This window comes from Chenopodium quinoa, unplaced genomic scaffold (assembly GCF_001683475.1).
Source record: "Chenopodium quinoa cultivar QQ74 unplaced genomic scaffold, ASM168347v1, whole genome shotgun sequence".
In the NCBI taxonomy this organism is placed as follows: domain Eukaryota; kingdom Viridiplantae; phylum Streptophyta; class Magnoliopsida; order Caryophyllales; family Amaranthaceae; genus Chenopodium; species Chenopodium quinoa.
This window is the reverse complement of record NW_018744080.1, coordinates 2,685,980-2,703,278: the sequence shown is the minus strand read 5'-3', so window position 1 is coordinate 2,703,278 and position 17,299 is coordinate 2,685,980. Positions and strand designations below refer to the sequence as shown.

Sequence of the window (17,299 nt, the reverse complement as noted above, 5' to 3'; positions counted from 1 at the left end):
TCCCCATTCGAGCAATGGATACTGGAAGAGCACGTGCCCACGGTTAAAATACCGTCGCACATCACGTATGATGGGACTTCGGATCCGAAGGACCATATTGCCTCGTATGAAGCTCATATGCATCTTTGCCCCAGGTCCGAAGCGACTTGGTGCAAATATTTTCCAACCACTCTCAAGGGGGTCGCGCAAGCGTGGATCTCCAAGGGAGTGAAACAAGGCTCTATAACAGGGTGGGATGACCTGTCCACCAAGTTTAAGAGCAAGCTCTCCACGGCAAATCGCCGAGAGAAGACCACTGCAGAACTCATGGGTCTGCAGCAAGGAGAGGCTGAAAGCCTCCGAGACTATCTTACCCGTTTCAGCAACGAGTAGTCCAGCATTTCTCAGCTGGACCAAGGGTTAGCAGTTTTCGCCCTTCAGCACGGCCTCAGAGCAGAGCAGTTCTCCAACTTCATGGTCATAAATTCACCCAAGACCTTGGAGGAGGCGCTGAATGCTTTGGATAAGTTCATTCGAGCTGAAGAGTGGAACAAAACAAAAACCCAACCTCAATCTGGGGGAGGGAAGCAAAAACAAATACCCTCGTCTGAAGGCCAAGGCCAGGAGACAAAGGGAAAGGCGAAAGCCTCGGAGCAATCTTCGGCCAACGAGCCGAAGAAGGAAAAATCTGCCCCATTCACAGGTAGATATGAATCCTACACTCCACTCTCTCTTCCACGCGCCAAAATTTACAGCGTGACAAAGGAGGAGCAGAGTTACAGAAAGCCGAGACCACTCCTAGAGTGGTATGAGCGAAAAAATAAAAATCAGTGGTGCGAGTTCCATGAATCACCGGGACATAACACCGAGGAATGTATCCAGCTGAAGGACCAGATCGAGGACATGGTCCGGAAGGGATACTTGAAAAAATACATCGCGGATTACCGCGAGAAAAAAGAGGCCGAGAAGTCAGCAAAGGACTCTCGGCAGGACCTCGACTTCCCCCGGAAGAACAGCAAAAGTGCGGAGGGAAAATTCTCTCCAATCAATGTCATCTCGGGAGGAATATGTTCTCGGAGGGAACACAAGCGGCACCTTAGGGCTCTGACCCACCAGGTGAACAACGCTGGCATTCAGCCTCCCCAGTTGCCGGTGCCGAACATGACGTTCACAGCCGCCGACTGCCGGGGGGTAACGTTCCCTCACGAGGATCCGTTGGTGATCATCGCCATGGTGGCCAACCACGACGTCAGCAAGGTCCTTGTTGACGGTGGCAGCGGAGCAAACATTCTGTTCCGAAAGGCCTACAATCAAATCAAGCTGAAGCTTAAGCACCTTACGCCGGTACCCTACCCGGTATCCGGATTCAACGGGGCTTCAACTTACCCAGATGGGAAGGTGACACTTCCTGTCACCATCGGCTGCGATGAGGCAGCCAGGAATGTCATGACTGAATTTTTGGTCATTGACGCTCCTTCAGTGTACAACGTGATTTTGGGGAGACCTATAATTCACGAGATCCAAGGAGTCGTCTCAACTTATCATCAGCTGATGATTTACGTCTCAGACGCCGGCTTCCCCGAAAGGATCCAGGGCAGCCAAAAGGACGCCTGAAGGTGCAACTACCTCAAGCCATCCACTAGTCGCCCAGATGACGATGACAAGGATGGGGAGGAGAAAGAAAGAGAGCCGAGAACAAAAAAGCCGAAAGGCCTAAGTGCTTCGGCCCAAGGATCTGTGCCCAGAGAAAAGGGGCCAGAAAGGGAAAAGGCTAGCCCTTCATCTGAGCCGAACGACTCAGAGAGCCAGCCGAAGAACAAAAAGTCTGGGACACCTGCTGACATAGACAACAGGCCAGATTGTGAAGAGTCCAGCCCATCAGCAATGGACATGGACCAGCAGACTGAAACGGTCGAGCTGGCCGAAGGAGACGCTGAGAAATGTGTAACAATCGGGATGGACCTTGATCCGAACACCCGTTGTGAACTTATTCAGCTCCTTCGGGACAACAGAGATGTGTTTGCTTTCTCGGCAGCTGATATGCCCGGGATAAGTCCAGACCTCATCTCCCATAAGCTTAATGTTGACCCAACGTGTCGACCAATTAAGTAAAAGAAGCGGAATTACTCCGCTAATATGAACCGAGACATCGCAGCCGAGGTCAAAAAGTTGCTGGAGGCAGGCTTCATCGAGCCTTGTCAATATCCAGAATGGATGGCAAATGTGGTGATGGTTCAGAAGGCCAATGGTACCTAGAGGATGTGCGTTGACTTCACGGACCTAAATAAGGCTTGTCCGAAGGATTTCTATCCCTTGTCGAGGATCGATCAGCTAGTCGATTCGACAAGTGGCCATGCCTTGCTTAGTTTCATGGACGCATTCTCGGGGTATCATCAGATCTTCATGCACCCCAACGATCGAGCAAAGACGGCATTCGTCACGAACGCCGGGGTGTACAATTATAAAATGATGCCCTTCGGATTGAAAAATGCGAGGGCAATCTATCAAAGGCTGGTGGATCAAGTTTTTGCAGATCAAAAGGGCCGAAACATGGAAGTCTTTGTCGACGATTCGATCGTCAAAAGCAAAAAACCTGAGGACCATGTTAAGGACCTGGCTGAAACTTTCGCCACCTTAAGAAAGCATCAAATGAAGCTGAATCCGAAGAAGTGTGTCTTCGGCGTGAAGTCAGGGAAATTCCTTGGGTTCATGGTCAGCAAGAGGGGGATTGATGCCAATCCCTCCAAAGTCAAAGCAGCGCTCGACCTTCCTGAGCCGAAAACAAAGCGGGATGTTCAGCGGCTCACCGGAAGATTGGCAGCCCTCTCGAGGTTCATTTCCAGAGCTTCGGATAAGGGGTTACCTTTTTTCAAAGCCCTGAAACTCCCGAAAACAAAAGAGTTCGTTTGGTAGGAAGAGAAAAAAGAGGCCTTCAAGCAACTTCGGGAGCATCTGGCTCAACTCCCAACGCTGGCTAGCCCAGCAGAGAGAGAAACTTTGTATCTGTACGCGGCTGTTAGCCCAGCCACCATCAGTGCAGTGCTGCTGAAGGAAGAAAGCAAAATTCAGCAACCGATATACTTCGTCAGTCACACTCTGACGGATGCCGAGACTCGCTACCCTCTACTCGAGAAAGTCGCCTTTGCAGTAGTGGTAGCTGCTCGGAAGCTGAGGCCCTATTTTGATTGCCATCAGATAGTGGTCTTAACTGATCAGCCGCTGGAAAAAGTTCTCGGCAAAGTTGAAAAATTTGGTAGGCTGGCCAAGTGGGCTTTTGAGCTCACCGAATTCAGCATCAGCTACCAGCCGAGGGGCTGCCATCAAGGCTCAAGCTCTAGCGGATTTCTTGGCCGAATGCTCGTACCAAGAGACGCTGGACAATGAAAGGAAAGTCTGGACCGTGTTTACGGATGGATCCTCCACCGTAAATGGTTCGGGGGCAGGGGTAGTGATAACCTCTCCCGAAGGCAAATTCTTTGAGTATGCACTAAAATTTTCTTTTAAGGCTTCGAACAACGAAGCTGAATATGAGGCAGCAATCGCTGGACTAGAATTGTGCATCTCTCTAGAAGCCGAGCATGTCTGCCTGAAAACAGACTCTCAGCTAGTTGCATATCAGATCAGTGGCAGCTACGAGGCCAAAGAGCCCTCCATGAGAGCCTATCTTGCCAAGATCAAATCAGTCATTGCAAAGCTGAGAACTTTTGAGGTTCAGCTGATCCCAAGGGGTCAGAATACTCAAGCCGATGCACTCTCCAAACTTGTCAGTTTAACTCTCACTGAGCTGAACAAATCTGTATATGTGGAAGTGCATCGAGAAAGAAGTGTCGACGAAGCACCTGAAGTGTGCTGCGCTGACCCAGAGCCCAGCTGGATGGACCCCATCCTAGCTTTTAAGGTTCGGGGAGAAATTCCCGAAGAAAGAATTTTGGCCTCCAAGCTGAAGAGAACCAGCTCAAGGTTCATTGTCTTCAGAGGGGTGCTTCTAAAAAAGTCCTTCTCAGCCCCAAGGCTGAAATGCGTGGGACCAACAGATGCAGATTATATCTTTCGGGAGATTCACCTCGGCATCTGAGGAAACCACATCAGGGGAAGGACCTTAGCCCACAAGGCATTGAGGGTCGGATACTACTGGCCCACCATGATCTCAGATGCTAAGGATTTGGTCCGGAAATGCGAAAAATGTCAAAAATTCGCACCAGTTATCCATCAGCCAGCTGGGGATCTTCAGCCGATCCTTAATCCACTCCCGTTTGCCCAATGGGGACCGGATATACTGGGACCATTTCCAGATGCTACATACCATAAAAAATGGTTGATAGTCGGTGTTGACTATTTCATTAAATGGATCGAGGCCGAAGCAGCCTCGAACATTACAGAGCAAACTGTCAGAAAGTTCATCTGGCAGAATATCATCACTCGTTTCGGCATCCCGAAAGTATTTGTCTTCGATCATGGGAGGCAGTTCGATAACTTGCTGCTGAAGCGGTATACCGATCAGTTCGGTATCAAACTGGCATATTCAGCGGTATGCCACCCGCAAAGTAACGGACAAGCCGAAACTGCAAATAAACAGATCCTGAACGCCCTCAAAAAGAGGGTGGAAGATCAAAAGTCCAAGTGGCTGGAGGAGCTCCCAGGAACCCTCTGGTCCCTTCGGACGACTGAAAAAGAGGCAACGGGCTATTCACCCTTTGAGCTGGTGTATGGCGCCGAAGCCGTTCTTCTAGTGGAAATCGGCTCTAAGAGTTTACGAGTGCACCACTTCTCGGCTGAGAATGAGCAACTGATGAAGGAATCTCTCGATTTCCTCGACGAAGTAAGAGACTCAGCCCGAGACAGAATGGATGCTTATAAGCAGAGAATCAGCAAATTTTACAACCGAAGGGTCCATGCAAGGCCTCTCAAAATCGGAGACCTTGTCCTTCGGAATGCTGTTGCAGTTCAGAAAGGCCGAATCCATGGGAAACTCTCAGCTGCATGGGAGGGACCCTATGAAATCTGTGATGAGCTTCAGCCAGGGACATACCGACTTTGGCAGTTGGATGGAACTGAGTTTAAAAATCACTGTAACGCTGATGTACTGAAGAAATATCATGTGTAAACCCTTCGGGGCAGAACAATCTTTGTAAGTACATTTTGAATTAATGAAAGGCCTTGGAGCCACCATTTATATAAATATTTGCAACTTTTTATTCTTTCAAAGTTTTCTTACTCTATCTACTCTTTAAGGGTTTTTATTCAGCCTCGTCTGAAACCTTCGCCTCCGGGTAACTGGGTTTCAGATTGCTGACAAACTCGTCTTTTTAAAGAACACTGGTCTTTCAGCTGAAGTCAAACTTCAGTAAGACTTGTTCTCCAAAGACATGAGTCCATGGACAAGTCTGGGATATTGCCTTAACTGAGCCTTGTATCCCAGAAAGCCATTATCCGAAACATTGGCTTCAGTTGGGCCTGTGTTTCGGATATCCATTTTTTAAAGATAGACAGAAAATCAAGGATAACAGCAACTGTTGGAAATTTTTTATTCAGCCTCGTCTGAAACCTGCGCCTCCGGGTAACTGGGTTTCAGATCGCTGACAAACTCGTCTTTTTAAAGAACTCTGGTCTTTCAGCTGAAGTCAAACTTCAGTAAGACTTGTTCTCTAAAGACAAGAGTCCATGGGCAAGTCTGGGATATTGCCTTAACTGAGCCTTGTATCCCAGAAAGCCATTATCCGAAGCATTGCCTTCAGTTGGCCCTGTGCTTCGGATATCCATTCTTAAAAGAAAGAGAAACAAAACCCAGCTCAGTAATCCAAAGACTTGAATCTTCAGATTTCAGGGGGGGCAAGAGGCACTATCAGTGCAAGTTTATGTTCAGTAAAATTCTTCAAGCCGAAAGCTTTGTACTTAGCTAACTTTTGCGAGAATTTCTCAAGCTCAGAAACAGTAAAGCACTCAAAATAAGGCAAAGCAGTTGAAGAAAGGAACATCAGATTAATGATCAATGCTAAGAAAGTGAGCTACAAGTTTAAATAAATTAAAGACTATATCGGCAGCCGCCCACAAGCGTAAAATAACAGCTGCCGAAATACTTATAGAAACAAAAATAAACTGTTTGTACATCAAGGCAAGCTGAAGCAAAAAGATAAGGCAAAAAGAGATTCAGAAAGCGGCGAGTCTGAAGTTAAGCGCATGTTGATCCGCAAGATTCTGAAGACGACTGCCCGATTTCCTATGCTTCAGCTGGAGGATCAAGCTGATTAGCCGGGCCTAGTCCCGGGGCAGTCTCGGTTCCATCAGCAGAGGAGGCAGGTTGGGCCCTTGACTGAGCTTCAGCGGCTCGCTGTTCAGCCTCCAACTCCTGCCGCTCAGCTTCCTCCTCGGCTTGTTCAGCCTAAAGGATATCATGCTCAGCAGGAGTGGCATACAGCATGTGCGGATCTTCGGGGTCTTGAGCCCAAAGCGCACGCTTGGACCAATCCAGCGAAGGCTCAGCATGGAGAGCCAACCTCCGAGCCACCTTAAACCCATTTATGTAGCCCATCTCATACTCTTCTTGGGTATAGAGGCGGACTTGGAGAAAGGCTTCAGCGTCAGCCAACTTCTTTTGACTCTCCTCCAAATCCTTTTTAGATTTTTCTAACTCTTCTGAGAGTTTGGAGGAAGAAGTCTTCTGCTCATTAAGCTCCAGCCGGACGTTGGAAGCTTCGGTTTTGGCCTGGGTTAGCTCATCTCCCTTGACTCTCAGCTGATCCTCCAACTCCTTCAGCTTCTGATCCTGGCTCTCAGCAGCAGCTTGGGCAGCAAAAAGGTGAACATCCCTAGCCTGTAGAGCCTCTTCAGCAGCCATCCTGCTGGCTTCAAGAGCTTCCATCTTCTGCTGCACTTCAGCTTGTGCAGCAGCTCCTTCTTGAATTCGGCTCTCGATAGCAGCTTTAAATTTGGAGATGTCCACTCCCATTTGCTCCTGAAGGAATTTCTCCCCTTCCATCAGCGGGGGAAAAACTTCTTTCTCCATAGCCGAGCAGAAGGTTTCAATGGCTTCAGCAGCCCTCTTTTCATATTCTTCGCTCTGCTGCTGCTTCTCTTCAGCAGCTTGTTGTTTCAGCTCAGCAAGCTTCGCCTCCTCCCGGGCAATCTTTGCCTCCTCCCAGGCATGCTCCAGCTTGTCTTGGAGGGTGTCAATCAACTCTACAGTAAGAGTCTGATTGTGCTTAACCTGTTTGCAGTGGCACATCAGTTGAAATAAATAAAGTAATAAAAAAGGGAAAGAGCCAGAAAGGAGGAGAAGAGCTGAATGAAAGCAAAGCAACTAAAAGGTTAAGTACCTGCATCAGCAAACGCTGGTTGTCTCTTGCAGGGTCAGGGACCCTTCGGCTGGATTCTCCCATCCCAGTCGTGGCCTTCAGCGACCACACCCTTGCTCGGTCCACTTCGGACATGCTAGTTAAGTCGCCGAAGTAGCCTGCAGCCCCTTCACGGTTCTGGCCCCAAATTCGTTCCCAAACAGGTTCTGGGACTGTGATACGGGGGGCAAGAAACCCAAGTCTCCAGATTTCAGCGTTTGAAATGAGGGGAAGGAAGAAGAGGGAACCTCCTGAATCTTCCCAGGCTCAGCATGACCTTCTCCTTCGGCAGAGCCCAATTGGTCTCCACCAGGGTCAGCAGCAACGACCTTCTCTTCTTCATCCCCCAGATCAGGTTGCTCCCTATCAATATCATCTTAGAAGCCTTCAGCAATCGGCTTCTCAGATTCTTCAGCAGGGTGTCCCTGAACCCCCCCCTCTTCGGATCAGGAGTTCTTTGGTCCACCTCCATCTCTTGAGTTTCGGGAGGTGGAGGGGGGGTTTGAGGACGTGGAGCTTCCGGCGGAGGGGGAGCCCTCGGCAATTGTCTACCTTCATCAGGCTTCCGTATGAGGATGCCCCCAGTAGGCCTCATCCCCGTCTGAAACTGACGAGGTCCCAGCACGGCTAACCTCCTCCTCCTCTTTGCTAAGGGCTGCTCATCCATTTCTTCAAATTCTGACGAAGATGGATCTTCAGAACGAACAGGCGCCTTTCCTTCTCTTCTTCCGCTCCTTTCCTCAGACTGCAGAAAGGGGGGGCAGCAAAGTGTGAGTAAAAAAAAAAAAAAAACCAAGCAAGTCAGGAACTTACTGGAACCCTCGGCTGAACTCTAGGTGCAGGGATATCCCTCTCAGCAGCACCGACGGCCCAACACCTCCTTCCAAGGAGTTGATTACTCGGGACACGTCAGCTGCTGTCTGAGCAGCCTGTGCTTCCTCAGGTAATAAAGGCCGAAGGGGATCTCGCTTCTCCCACCAAGGCTTCTGCTTGGTGTATTCGGCAGCGGCTTCAATTTGAAGACCCATTTCGTGCAGATGCAACGGACGGTTCTTCGGAGCTGTGATTGCCGGAGCCCGGTCTAGAATGACCCTTTCAGCGTTCACCTCGAGCCGGTTATAATCAATTCCCGAGGTAGCTTCGCTCAGCTCTGAAAAGAACAGACGAAGGTTAGACTAAGGGAATAAGCATCAAAGACAAATCAAAATTGATTAAGTTAAAGTCCTCGACCCCAGCCAAACATACTTACCACCCCTGTACTTTCGGCTGAGGCCGAAAACTGCCAACATCTTCTCTTGGAAGATGTAATGGTTATCCGGAAGCCATCTGGCCGGGAGAGTTCTCATTCGGCCAAATCCCCCGGGGTTATTCTGCTTCCCGAAGAAGCTCATTTTCTCCTAACTCGGGTGGCTAGTGGCATCAGGGTCCTCAGGACCCAAGTCTTGCATGTTCGGATCAGGCCTGGAGAGGTATCGGGGAGCCCCGAAAAAATATGGATGCTCCGGATCAGCGGGAAATTTCACCCAGACCCATTGACCCCTCCAATCCTTATCCGAGGAGTCGTTCGGCCACATAGTCAGATATTGGGGACGGCTCTCTATTCGCCACCAGCCTGAAGACCCGTGTTGGCCGTACACACTCTGGAGGTTCTGCACTAGCTGATGCATCTTTTGGAAGCAGTGCAAATCCGGTTCAACAGCAAAAAACCAACACACCCAGAGATAAGTCATCACCCACCGAATTCTAACGGGTGTTAATTGGCACAGGGAGATCCTGTACTTTATTAAAATATCCCTGACGAAGGGATCCAAAGGAAACCGAAGCCCGTATTGTAATTGCCGAGTGTACACCCCTATATACCCAGGAGGGGGACGGTGAATCCTGTCAGTCGGCGAGGGCATTCGGCACCAATGCCCATCCTCTTCAAAAATGTCGTAGTGCAACTCAATTTGCTCGGCGAATCGGTAGGTTTCGGCATGCCGAACCCACCATGAGTATGGGGTATTTCTCACCATGGCGTCCTACCATTCAACATGCCTAGGAATCAGGTCCCAGAGCACAGGGGGCAAATCTTCAGCCTGCCCAGCCTGTTCTCTCTGCTCAGGTTGCTCCGCCTCGCCGGCCTCGACGTCCTGCTGAGGCGGCGCGGCGTTTAAAGGAACTGCCGGAATCCCCCTTTCCGGGTCTTCACCGGCTCGTTCCCCGTTCAAAACGTCGGCGCGGTCACGGGGATCCCTAGCCTGACCCTGTCGACCCGGCTGACGCCTCCTTTCTCGAGCCATAATCAAATTCAGAGAAGGAAAGAAAAGAGACTGGAACCGGATGCCTGTACCTGCAAAACAAACGGATGCTCCGGACGATTGGAGATCCGCCTCCGACGGTCAAGTTAGTACTTGATTAAGGAGTAATTAATGCGGAAATAAAAGTAATTGGGTCTCTCTAGGTGAGAGTGTTAAATGTGTGTCCTCTCCCTTAATGAGGATTAATGGGCATATTTATATGCCTTGGGATGCGTGCCAGTACTAGGTTTAGGTTAAACCTAAGGTTGACTGGGCCTCCCACAATGATTGGGCCTTGTTGGCCGGTTTTCCCATTTGGCATGGGTGGACACGTGTCACATTGCAATTGGTCCAAGGAGGACGAATCTCTTGATGACACGTGGCAGGCTCCTATTGGCCTACATGAAGGACACGTGGCAAAACCTGGCTGGCCCACGTGTCGGATGCTGATTGGTGGATAAAAATCCCCTAATCATTTGCCCCTCACAGGTGGCTCGTGACTGGTCACGTGTTACCTGTGACAGGTGTCGCACCGTGACAGGCGACGGCCTGCTACAGGTGTCACTCGGTGAAAGGCCAAAAGATTCTCCCGCCCAAATTTTGAATTTTGGAAGTGACCCTTCGCCTTCTCACTTTGCCTATATAAGGGTGTGTTGACTTCATTCATTTTCACATTTGAGAACTTTTTAGAGAGAACATTCGGACCTCTGAACTTGCTCTGACATTCCGGACTCTTTCTGCCTACCGCCTGCTCTGACAAGCCGGCTACTCAGGATTTTCAGAACTCCGTCAACTTCACTCGTTCAAGTAATCGTCGGTTCTCTTACTCTTAATTTTCTCTTTATTTTATTCTTTTTTGAAATGGCACCACGGAAGCACACGACACGACCTAGGTTAGTGATCAGCCGGTCACCGGGGACGGCTGAATCTAGGACTAGGAGTGTCGCCTGCCCTTTTCCGGACCCATCTTTGCCCTTTATACAAAGTCCGACTGTCTCTGTGTCTATGCATAACATGATGGCCAGAACAAAAAGAACTGCTAGGATCTCGAACTCAGACGGCTCCTCCCACAGGGTGCCGATTAGTGAAACATCTGACCAAACGCCAGATGTGGAAGTGAACCAAGGCGGCTTGACAGCCGATAGTTCTGAGGGAGGGGTCAAGGTGACCCCTTCCCATTTTACAGTTGACATGTTTACATTCTCTCCTACTCCTTTTGAAGGAGAGAAGGCGGGCCCCTCTGGGAGAGGGGAGGAGTCGTCCTCTTCGGACTCGTCAGAGGACGAATCCGAGTCTAGTTCTTCTGGTCATGCTTCTCTAGACACGGAAGAGAAAAACAACCGCCTACAAGAGGCGAGGCTTTCTCACGCAGTTAAGAAGGGGGACAATTGGGCGGAGCCATCCGCCTCTTACCGAGAGCAAAATACCCCTTACTACTGCACTGTCCCACGGGGCCGGATCACGGCCATGCAAGAGAGAGTGGGGAGCTTTATTGCGAACCACACAATGGGCCCCGGCTTTTTAGTTTTCGTGCCGGATCCAGAAGACACAGTCGTCTGGCCGGCTGGTACTAGTTATGATAGCGCCTGCTTTGGCTGCTACGAGGCGGCCATCATGGCTGGGCTGCGCTTCCCACTACATCCGGCTGTTCAGCGGATCTTGGATGGGTATGAGTTGGGGTTATGGCAGTTAGCCCCAAACTCCTGGGTCAACGTACTCGGCTATGTGGCCGGGTGCGAACTGCACGGGGTGGAGCCAAACTTCGAGGCTTTCACCCACATGAACTACCTCAGCCGGACCCCTAAGGCAGGCGGTACCGGCTGGTATCAATTGACGAGCCACAGAGGCTACCTCATGACAAGAGGTAAAGCAAACAAGTGGAAGGATTGGCGAAGCACCTTCCTTATCATTGAAAGTTCAGACACAGAGCTGAACAAGCGCTTCAACAGGTGGAACAGGGATCTGCCTCTTCTTGTAGGCGGCCGCAGCATGCCGCCTGTTCCCCCCAAAGCCAAGAAAGAGATCCTGGATAAAGAACTCTTTAAAGTAGAGTCGAGGGTCGACTCTACTACAGGGGTACGAGAGCAAGTACCCCTGCACTGCGTCCCGAGCTTCAAATGGCTCTATGACGAGTACTTTCTGGCCGCCTGTGGCCTTAGCAGTCGGTGTTCAAGAGGTAGCCGGCCTGTCGAATACTCTTTTTTGCCATGAGTTACTATTTATCTTTTTATTAACTTGGTATCTTGTCTTTGTAGCGGACGCCATGAGCAAGATCACCGCTTCCAAGACTGCGGCGGCCATGTTGCAAGCCTCTATTATGCAACAATCCTCAACCGACTCCCCCAACAAGGGGGCGCCCTTGGTGAGCTCCGAACCTTTCACTCTCTTTTTGGAGTTAGGTTTATGCATATACTGACCGAGTGTTTTTTTTTCTTTTCAGACGGGCACTCCAAGAACCTCTTCTTCCCAACAGCCGGACTCCAAGACCCGGAGGACGATTGTTGCAAGCTCTCCTGGTACTGCCAGGAAACATGCGGCGGCTGAGAAACAGCCGTCCACTCCTTCTAAAACTTCAATCAGGCCGCCTAGAAGTATGAAGCTGTCCTTGTGAATTTAGACTTGCTCTCTTCTTTACTAGGTCTAACCCGTTTGTTTATGCTTGATGCAGCCGGCCCTCAGGAGCCAGACTTGGTCGAGGTGGCCAAGTCTATGATCATAGCCATCCCTCTGGCTGAGAGGGAGGCGGTCAGGGGTGTCGGCACCCTTGACCTAGACGGGATTGCAGGGGTCCTTGCTGAGGTATACTTAGCATATTTTTTGTTATTTAAATTCCAGGACGCCTGTTTTTTGTTTGAAAACTGACGCCTGTTCCCTTTAACTTAGGCCTTGCTCCGAGTGAACGGCCTTCGCAAGCCGCTTGACAGGAAGAACAAAGAGGTAAAGGCTGCAAAAGCTATGGTCGCCTCTGATTGTGATAAGGAAATGTTTCAAATTGCCCAAAATGAGATTTTGACAACTGGTATTCTTTATTATCAGGCGCAGGCTACTTCTGCTATCCGGGCTCAGTTAGAGGCGGCCCAGAAGAAAAATAATGAGCTGGAGGCGACCATCAACAATCTCAAGGCCGAGCTGAGACCTCTTCGCCAAAAAATTTCCTCATACAACACCTTGGAGAAATCCTTGGCACACGTTAAGGAACGCCTGGTGACCCAGGAGAAGAGTCTTACTCAGGAGCTCTCGGCAAAGGCCGAGCAAGAAAAGAAGGAGCTGGTCCGAGAGATGATGGAAGACTCTGCTCAGATCCAGCGCCTGACCTGGGGCCGCCTCTTCCCCAATGCCGACTTTTCCTCATGGGAAAAAACGTACCGCCAGTGTTCTGATAGATATAATCAAGAGATCCTGGCGGCTGCTGAGGACGAGGCATTGGAGGAGGAGGAGCCGGTAGTGGCGCTTGTGCCGCTTGGGGTGGATGCATCGAAGAAGGATGCAGCTGAAGCCGAGTCCAGCAAAAAGAGTGCTGACCAGGTGGCAGCTGCTATTATTGAAGATCTGCCCCCTTCTTAAGCTTTATGTCTTCTTTTTACGGCCTGCGTGCCGTTTGTTTCTGTTTACCCGGCCAGGGGGCCGGGGTTTTGAATATTTTGCCGGTCTTAATGACCGGCTTCTTTTTGTATCTTTTACCCGGCCAAGGGGCCGAGGGTATGAATATTTATGCCGGTCCTTCTGGCCGGCTGTTAATATAACTCAGGCGACCATTATTTTAGGTCGCCTTTTTACCAAAATGTTTCGAATTTGTTTCGACTTTGCTAAGTATCGAAACTCTGATATCCAATTGCATACTATACCGACTGTTTTGCATGGCCGATAGTTGCGGACATGTACGAGGTAGTTAGTCACGCCACCTATGCCCCTGGACGACTGGTTGTCTGTTTCCAGGCTAAGCGATCAGTCGGCCACTTTAAAGACTGGATCCCCTTCAACCAAGTAGGAAGGTGGTTTCCTACCTGCCTTGTTTGTTTTTTTTTTTTTAGGCTAGAGACTCTAGTCGGTCCAGGCCGACTGTTCCCCGCCACATTTAATCTAGTGTGAACAGGCGCTGTATGAACACCTTTTTAGTTTCATACTAAATTTTTAAGGAGTGACCAAGTAAACATGATTGTTACCTAGTCGCCAAGTGACTGAGTAGTAGAGGTTTCAAGCGGTGGGTACCGGTTGTTCCCCTTTATTCGCCAATGTTTGTTGGCTATTAACTCATAAGATACCGACTGTTCTTATCCCAAGTAGTTCAGTCGGTTGGTTGACACGGATGGTTACTGCGAACACTTGTTTGACCTGATTAGTCAGTTAAGTGAGAGGTATCCTTGTCCGGGAAACGGCTACGTGGTTGTCTTGGTTAGACAGTCGTATAGGTGCCGTGTAATGATTTTATAGAACAATGTTCCACCCAAAAGGGAGCTGCTCTCTGCGACGAATTCATCCGGATGGATGCCGTCGGACGCCTGCTATAATGTTGGGGCAGGTCGAATTAAACTTATATTTGAATCAGTTGGCTTGGCGCCTGGTCTGGTCATTTCAGCCATGAGCCTTTGATAGTTCTTGGTGAACTGTGTTATGGGAGAGTAGCTGGTTGTGTGGAACAAGCGGCGTGCCCCTCTTAAGTAAGAATGAAAATTAAACATGGAGAGTAGCCGACTGTTTGTCAGTAGGCATGCCCCTCTTATTACAAAATTGAATGAAACGGAAAACTTTTATTAAGTAGCCCTTGACTATTTACATCATTCAAAAGAAATATTTCTTAAGATTATCTACATTCCAGGTTCGAGGCAACGGTTGGCCGTCTGGTGTTTCCAGACGGTAGGTACCGTCCCTGACCTCTTTATAGATTCGGTAGGGTCCTTCCCAGTTGGGAGTTAATTTTCCAGACTCATTAGCCCTACCAACTGCTTCCATTTTTCTAAGTACAAAGTCCCCCACTTTGAGTGGACGCCTGTGTACTTTTTTGTTGTATGATCTGGTCATTCTCAGGCGGTAAATTTCATGGCGCAAGACAGCATTGCCCCTCCTTTCTGGGAGTGAGTCTAATGCCAGGCGCATGGCTTCCCAGTTTTCCTCTTCGTCATATAGCATTACTCGAAGAGTCGGCTCGTAGTGTTCAATTGGAAGAACAGCTTCCGCACCATAAGTTAGGAGGAATGGAGTTTCTCCAGTCGCCCCTTTTTCAGTCGTCCTAATGGCCCAGAGAACATGTGGTAATTCATCCGCCCATAGGCCGCCTGCTCGTTCAATCTTTTTCTTGAGACCGTCTGAGATGATTTTATTAAAGGCTTCTACCTGGTCGTTTGCTTGTGGACGGCCGACTGATGCAAAGTGGTATGCAATTCCTTGGTCACCCAACCAGCTTTTAAGAACAAGCGTCTCAAATTGGGGACCATTATAAAAAACCATAGACATGGGAACCCCGAACCGAGTGATGACATTTTTCCAGATGAATGAAATTACATCCTTCGTCCTGATTCCCTTTACAGCCTCCGCCTCCACCCATTTAGTGAAGTAGTCGACTGCAACAAGTATGTACCTCCTTCCACCTGTAGCAGGCGTATAGGGACCCAGAATATCCATGCCCCACTTAGCAAACGGTAGTGGGCTATGAATGGTAGTGAGGTCAGTAGCCGGACGGTGAATTAGTTTGCCAAACCTTTGGCACTTGTCACATTTTTTCACCATCTCCATTGCATCTGCTTCTAAAGTAGGCCAAAAGTAGCCCTGCCGCCTTGTCCGTTGAGCAAGCGACCTACCGCCTATATGGGAAGCGCAGTAACCAGAGTGAAGATCGTCTAGTATCTCTCGTCCCTTTTCTGGAGTAACACACTTTAAGTAGGGTTGAAGGTACCCTTTTTTGTGAAGTTCTCCCCTTATCATTTCAAAACTGGCTGCCCGTTTTTTCAGCGCAGCCGCCTGGTGATGATCATCCGCCAGGGTACCGTCTGTCAGATATGCCCTGATTGGATCCATCCAGGTTGAGCTTCTGTCTAGGATTCCAATAGGGTCTTCCTCGATGCTTCTCTTCTCCATTACTTCCCAAAAAACAATTCGAGGAGTATCACAAGAGGCGGATGATGCTAATTTTGAAAGTGCATCCGCCTGGTTGTTTTCTGATCTCGGCACTTGAGTCAGATGAAAATCTTCAAGGGATCCGACTGCTTGTCGTACCGCCTGTAAATACTTGATCATGGCCGGATGGGTTGCTTCGTATTCGCCACTATACTGACTCACTATCAATTGTGAATCGGAACAGGCGTCTATTTTTCGTGCCCCTGCCGCCTTGCACATGCGGATTCCGGCTAGTAAAGCTTCATATTCTGCCTCATTGTTTGAGGCCTGAAAACTGAAGCGTAGAGCATACTCGTACCTGTCGCCCTCTGGCGGCTGACATATGACGCCTGCTCCACAACCATTTGAAGTAGAGCTTCCGTCCACATATACCTTCCAGACTTGGTCTGGATCTCGAGAATCAGGGGGACGAGTCATCTCAAAAATAAAGTCAGCAAAGGCTTGCCCCTTCACTGCTTTTCTAGGCTCGAAAGTAACTTCGAGGCTCTGTATTTCTATGGCCCATTTGATCATCCGGCCTGACGACTCCAGGGTGGTCAGTGGCCGCTTGATAGGTTGATCTGTATACACGACGACTGCATGTGCCAAAAAGTAGGGCTTCAATTTTTAACAGCCATGAAGAGTGCAAGACCAAATTTCTCCACTAAGGGATACCTCAACTCGGCATTTTTCAGTACATGACTGACAAAGTAGACCGGGAGCTGACAGCCGTCTCTTTCAGCAAGAAGAACAGCGCTTAACGCCTGATCAGAGACGGCCAGGTACATGTAGAGTACTTCTTTGGGCAAAGGGCTGACCAGCCTCGGCAAGGAATGCAAGTGAACTTTCAATTTCTGGAAGGCCGCCTCAGCATCCGGCCCCCATTCAAACCTTGCCTTCTTCTTAATGGCCTGGAAGAAGTATAAGCATTTGTCGCTTGATCGGCTTAGAAATCTTCCCAAGGCCGCCAGACAACCTGTTAACTTCTGAACCTCTCGGACGGTACGAGGCGACTGCATGTCGATGATCGCCTGCACCTTCTCAGGGTTCGCCTCTATTCCTCTCTGATTGATAAGGAATCCGAGAAATTTCCCAGACTCAACTCCAAATACACATTTCTTGGGATTGAGCATGACATGGTGCCGCCTGAGTGTGGCGAAAGTTTCTCGGAGGTCCGACAGATGATCTATCTTAAGCTTAGACTTGACAATCATATCATCAATGTATGCCTCGACGTTTCTCCCAATCTGATCAAAGAACACAGTGTTTATCATTCGCTGGAAGGTGGCCGGGGCATTCTTAGGACCAAACGGCATGACCGTGTAACAGTATAACCCTTGATCAGTGTCGAAGGTCGTCTTCTCCTGATCTTTCTTTCATAAAGGAATTTGATGGAAACCAGAGTAGGCGTCCATAAAGCTCATCAAAGCATGGCCAGCTGTTGAGTCGACCAGGTTATCAATTTTAGGCAGAGGGTAACTGTCTTTGGGGCACGCCTTGTTTAAGTCTGTGTAGTCTACACACATTCGCCAGGTGTCATTCGGCTTTTTAACAAGCACCACATTTGCAACCCAGTCTGGGAAGTAACATTGCCGAATGAATCCTTCATCAAGTAATTTT

The 17,299-nt window shown here is 49.3% G+C and overlaps 1 protein-coding gene across 1 annotated transcript; it reads right to left on the bottom strand.

Annotated features, from left to right (window-relative positions):
• Positions 1-6,196: 6,196 nt before the first annotated feature.
• Positions 6,197-7,406, bottom strand: LOC110691365 (caldesmon-like). Its single transcript, XM_021868283.1, has 4 exons — positions 7,293-7,406; positions 6,930-7,183; positions 6,485-6,815; positions 6,197-6,358 (listed from the first exon to the last, which is right to left on the bottom strand). Exons 1-4 carry the CDS (start codon positions 7,404-7,406, stop codon positions 6,197-6,199), a joined length of 861 nt encoding a protein of 286 aa, XP_021723975.1.
• Positions 7,407-17,299: the final 9,893 nt, after the last annotated feature.

What these genes read in the sequence shown, in the direction of transcription:
- LOC110691365 (XM_021868283.1), bottom strand. Translation starts at nt 7,406, where the DNA reads ATGTCCGAAGTGGACCGAGCAAGGGTGTGGTCGCTGAAGGCCACGACT. An exon ending in ACCAGCGTTTGCTGATGCAG is followed by an intron (nt 7,184 to 7,292) that starts GTACTTAACCTT and finishes CACTGCAAACAG; the next exon opens with GTTAAGCACAATCAGACTCT. An exon ending in GGGGAGAAATTCCTTCAGGA is followed by an intron (nt 6,816 to 6,929) that starts GCAAATGGGAGT and finishes TGAAGCCAGCAG; the next exon opens with GATGGCTGCTGAAGAGGCTC.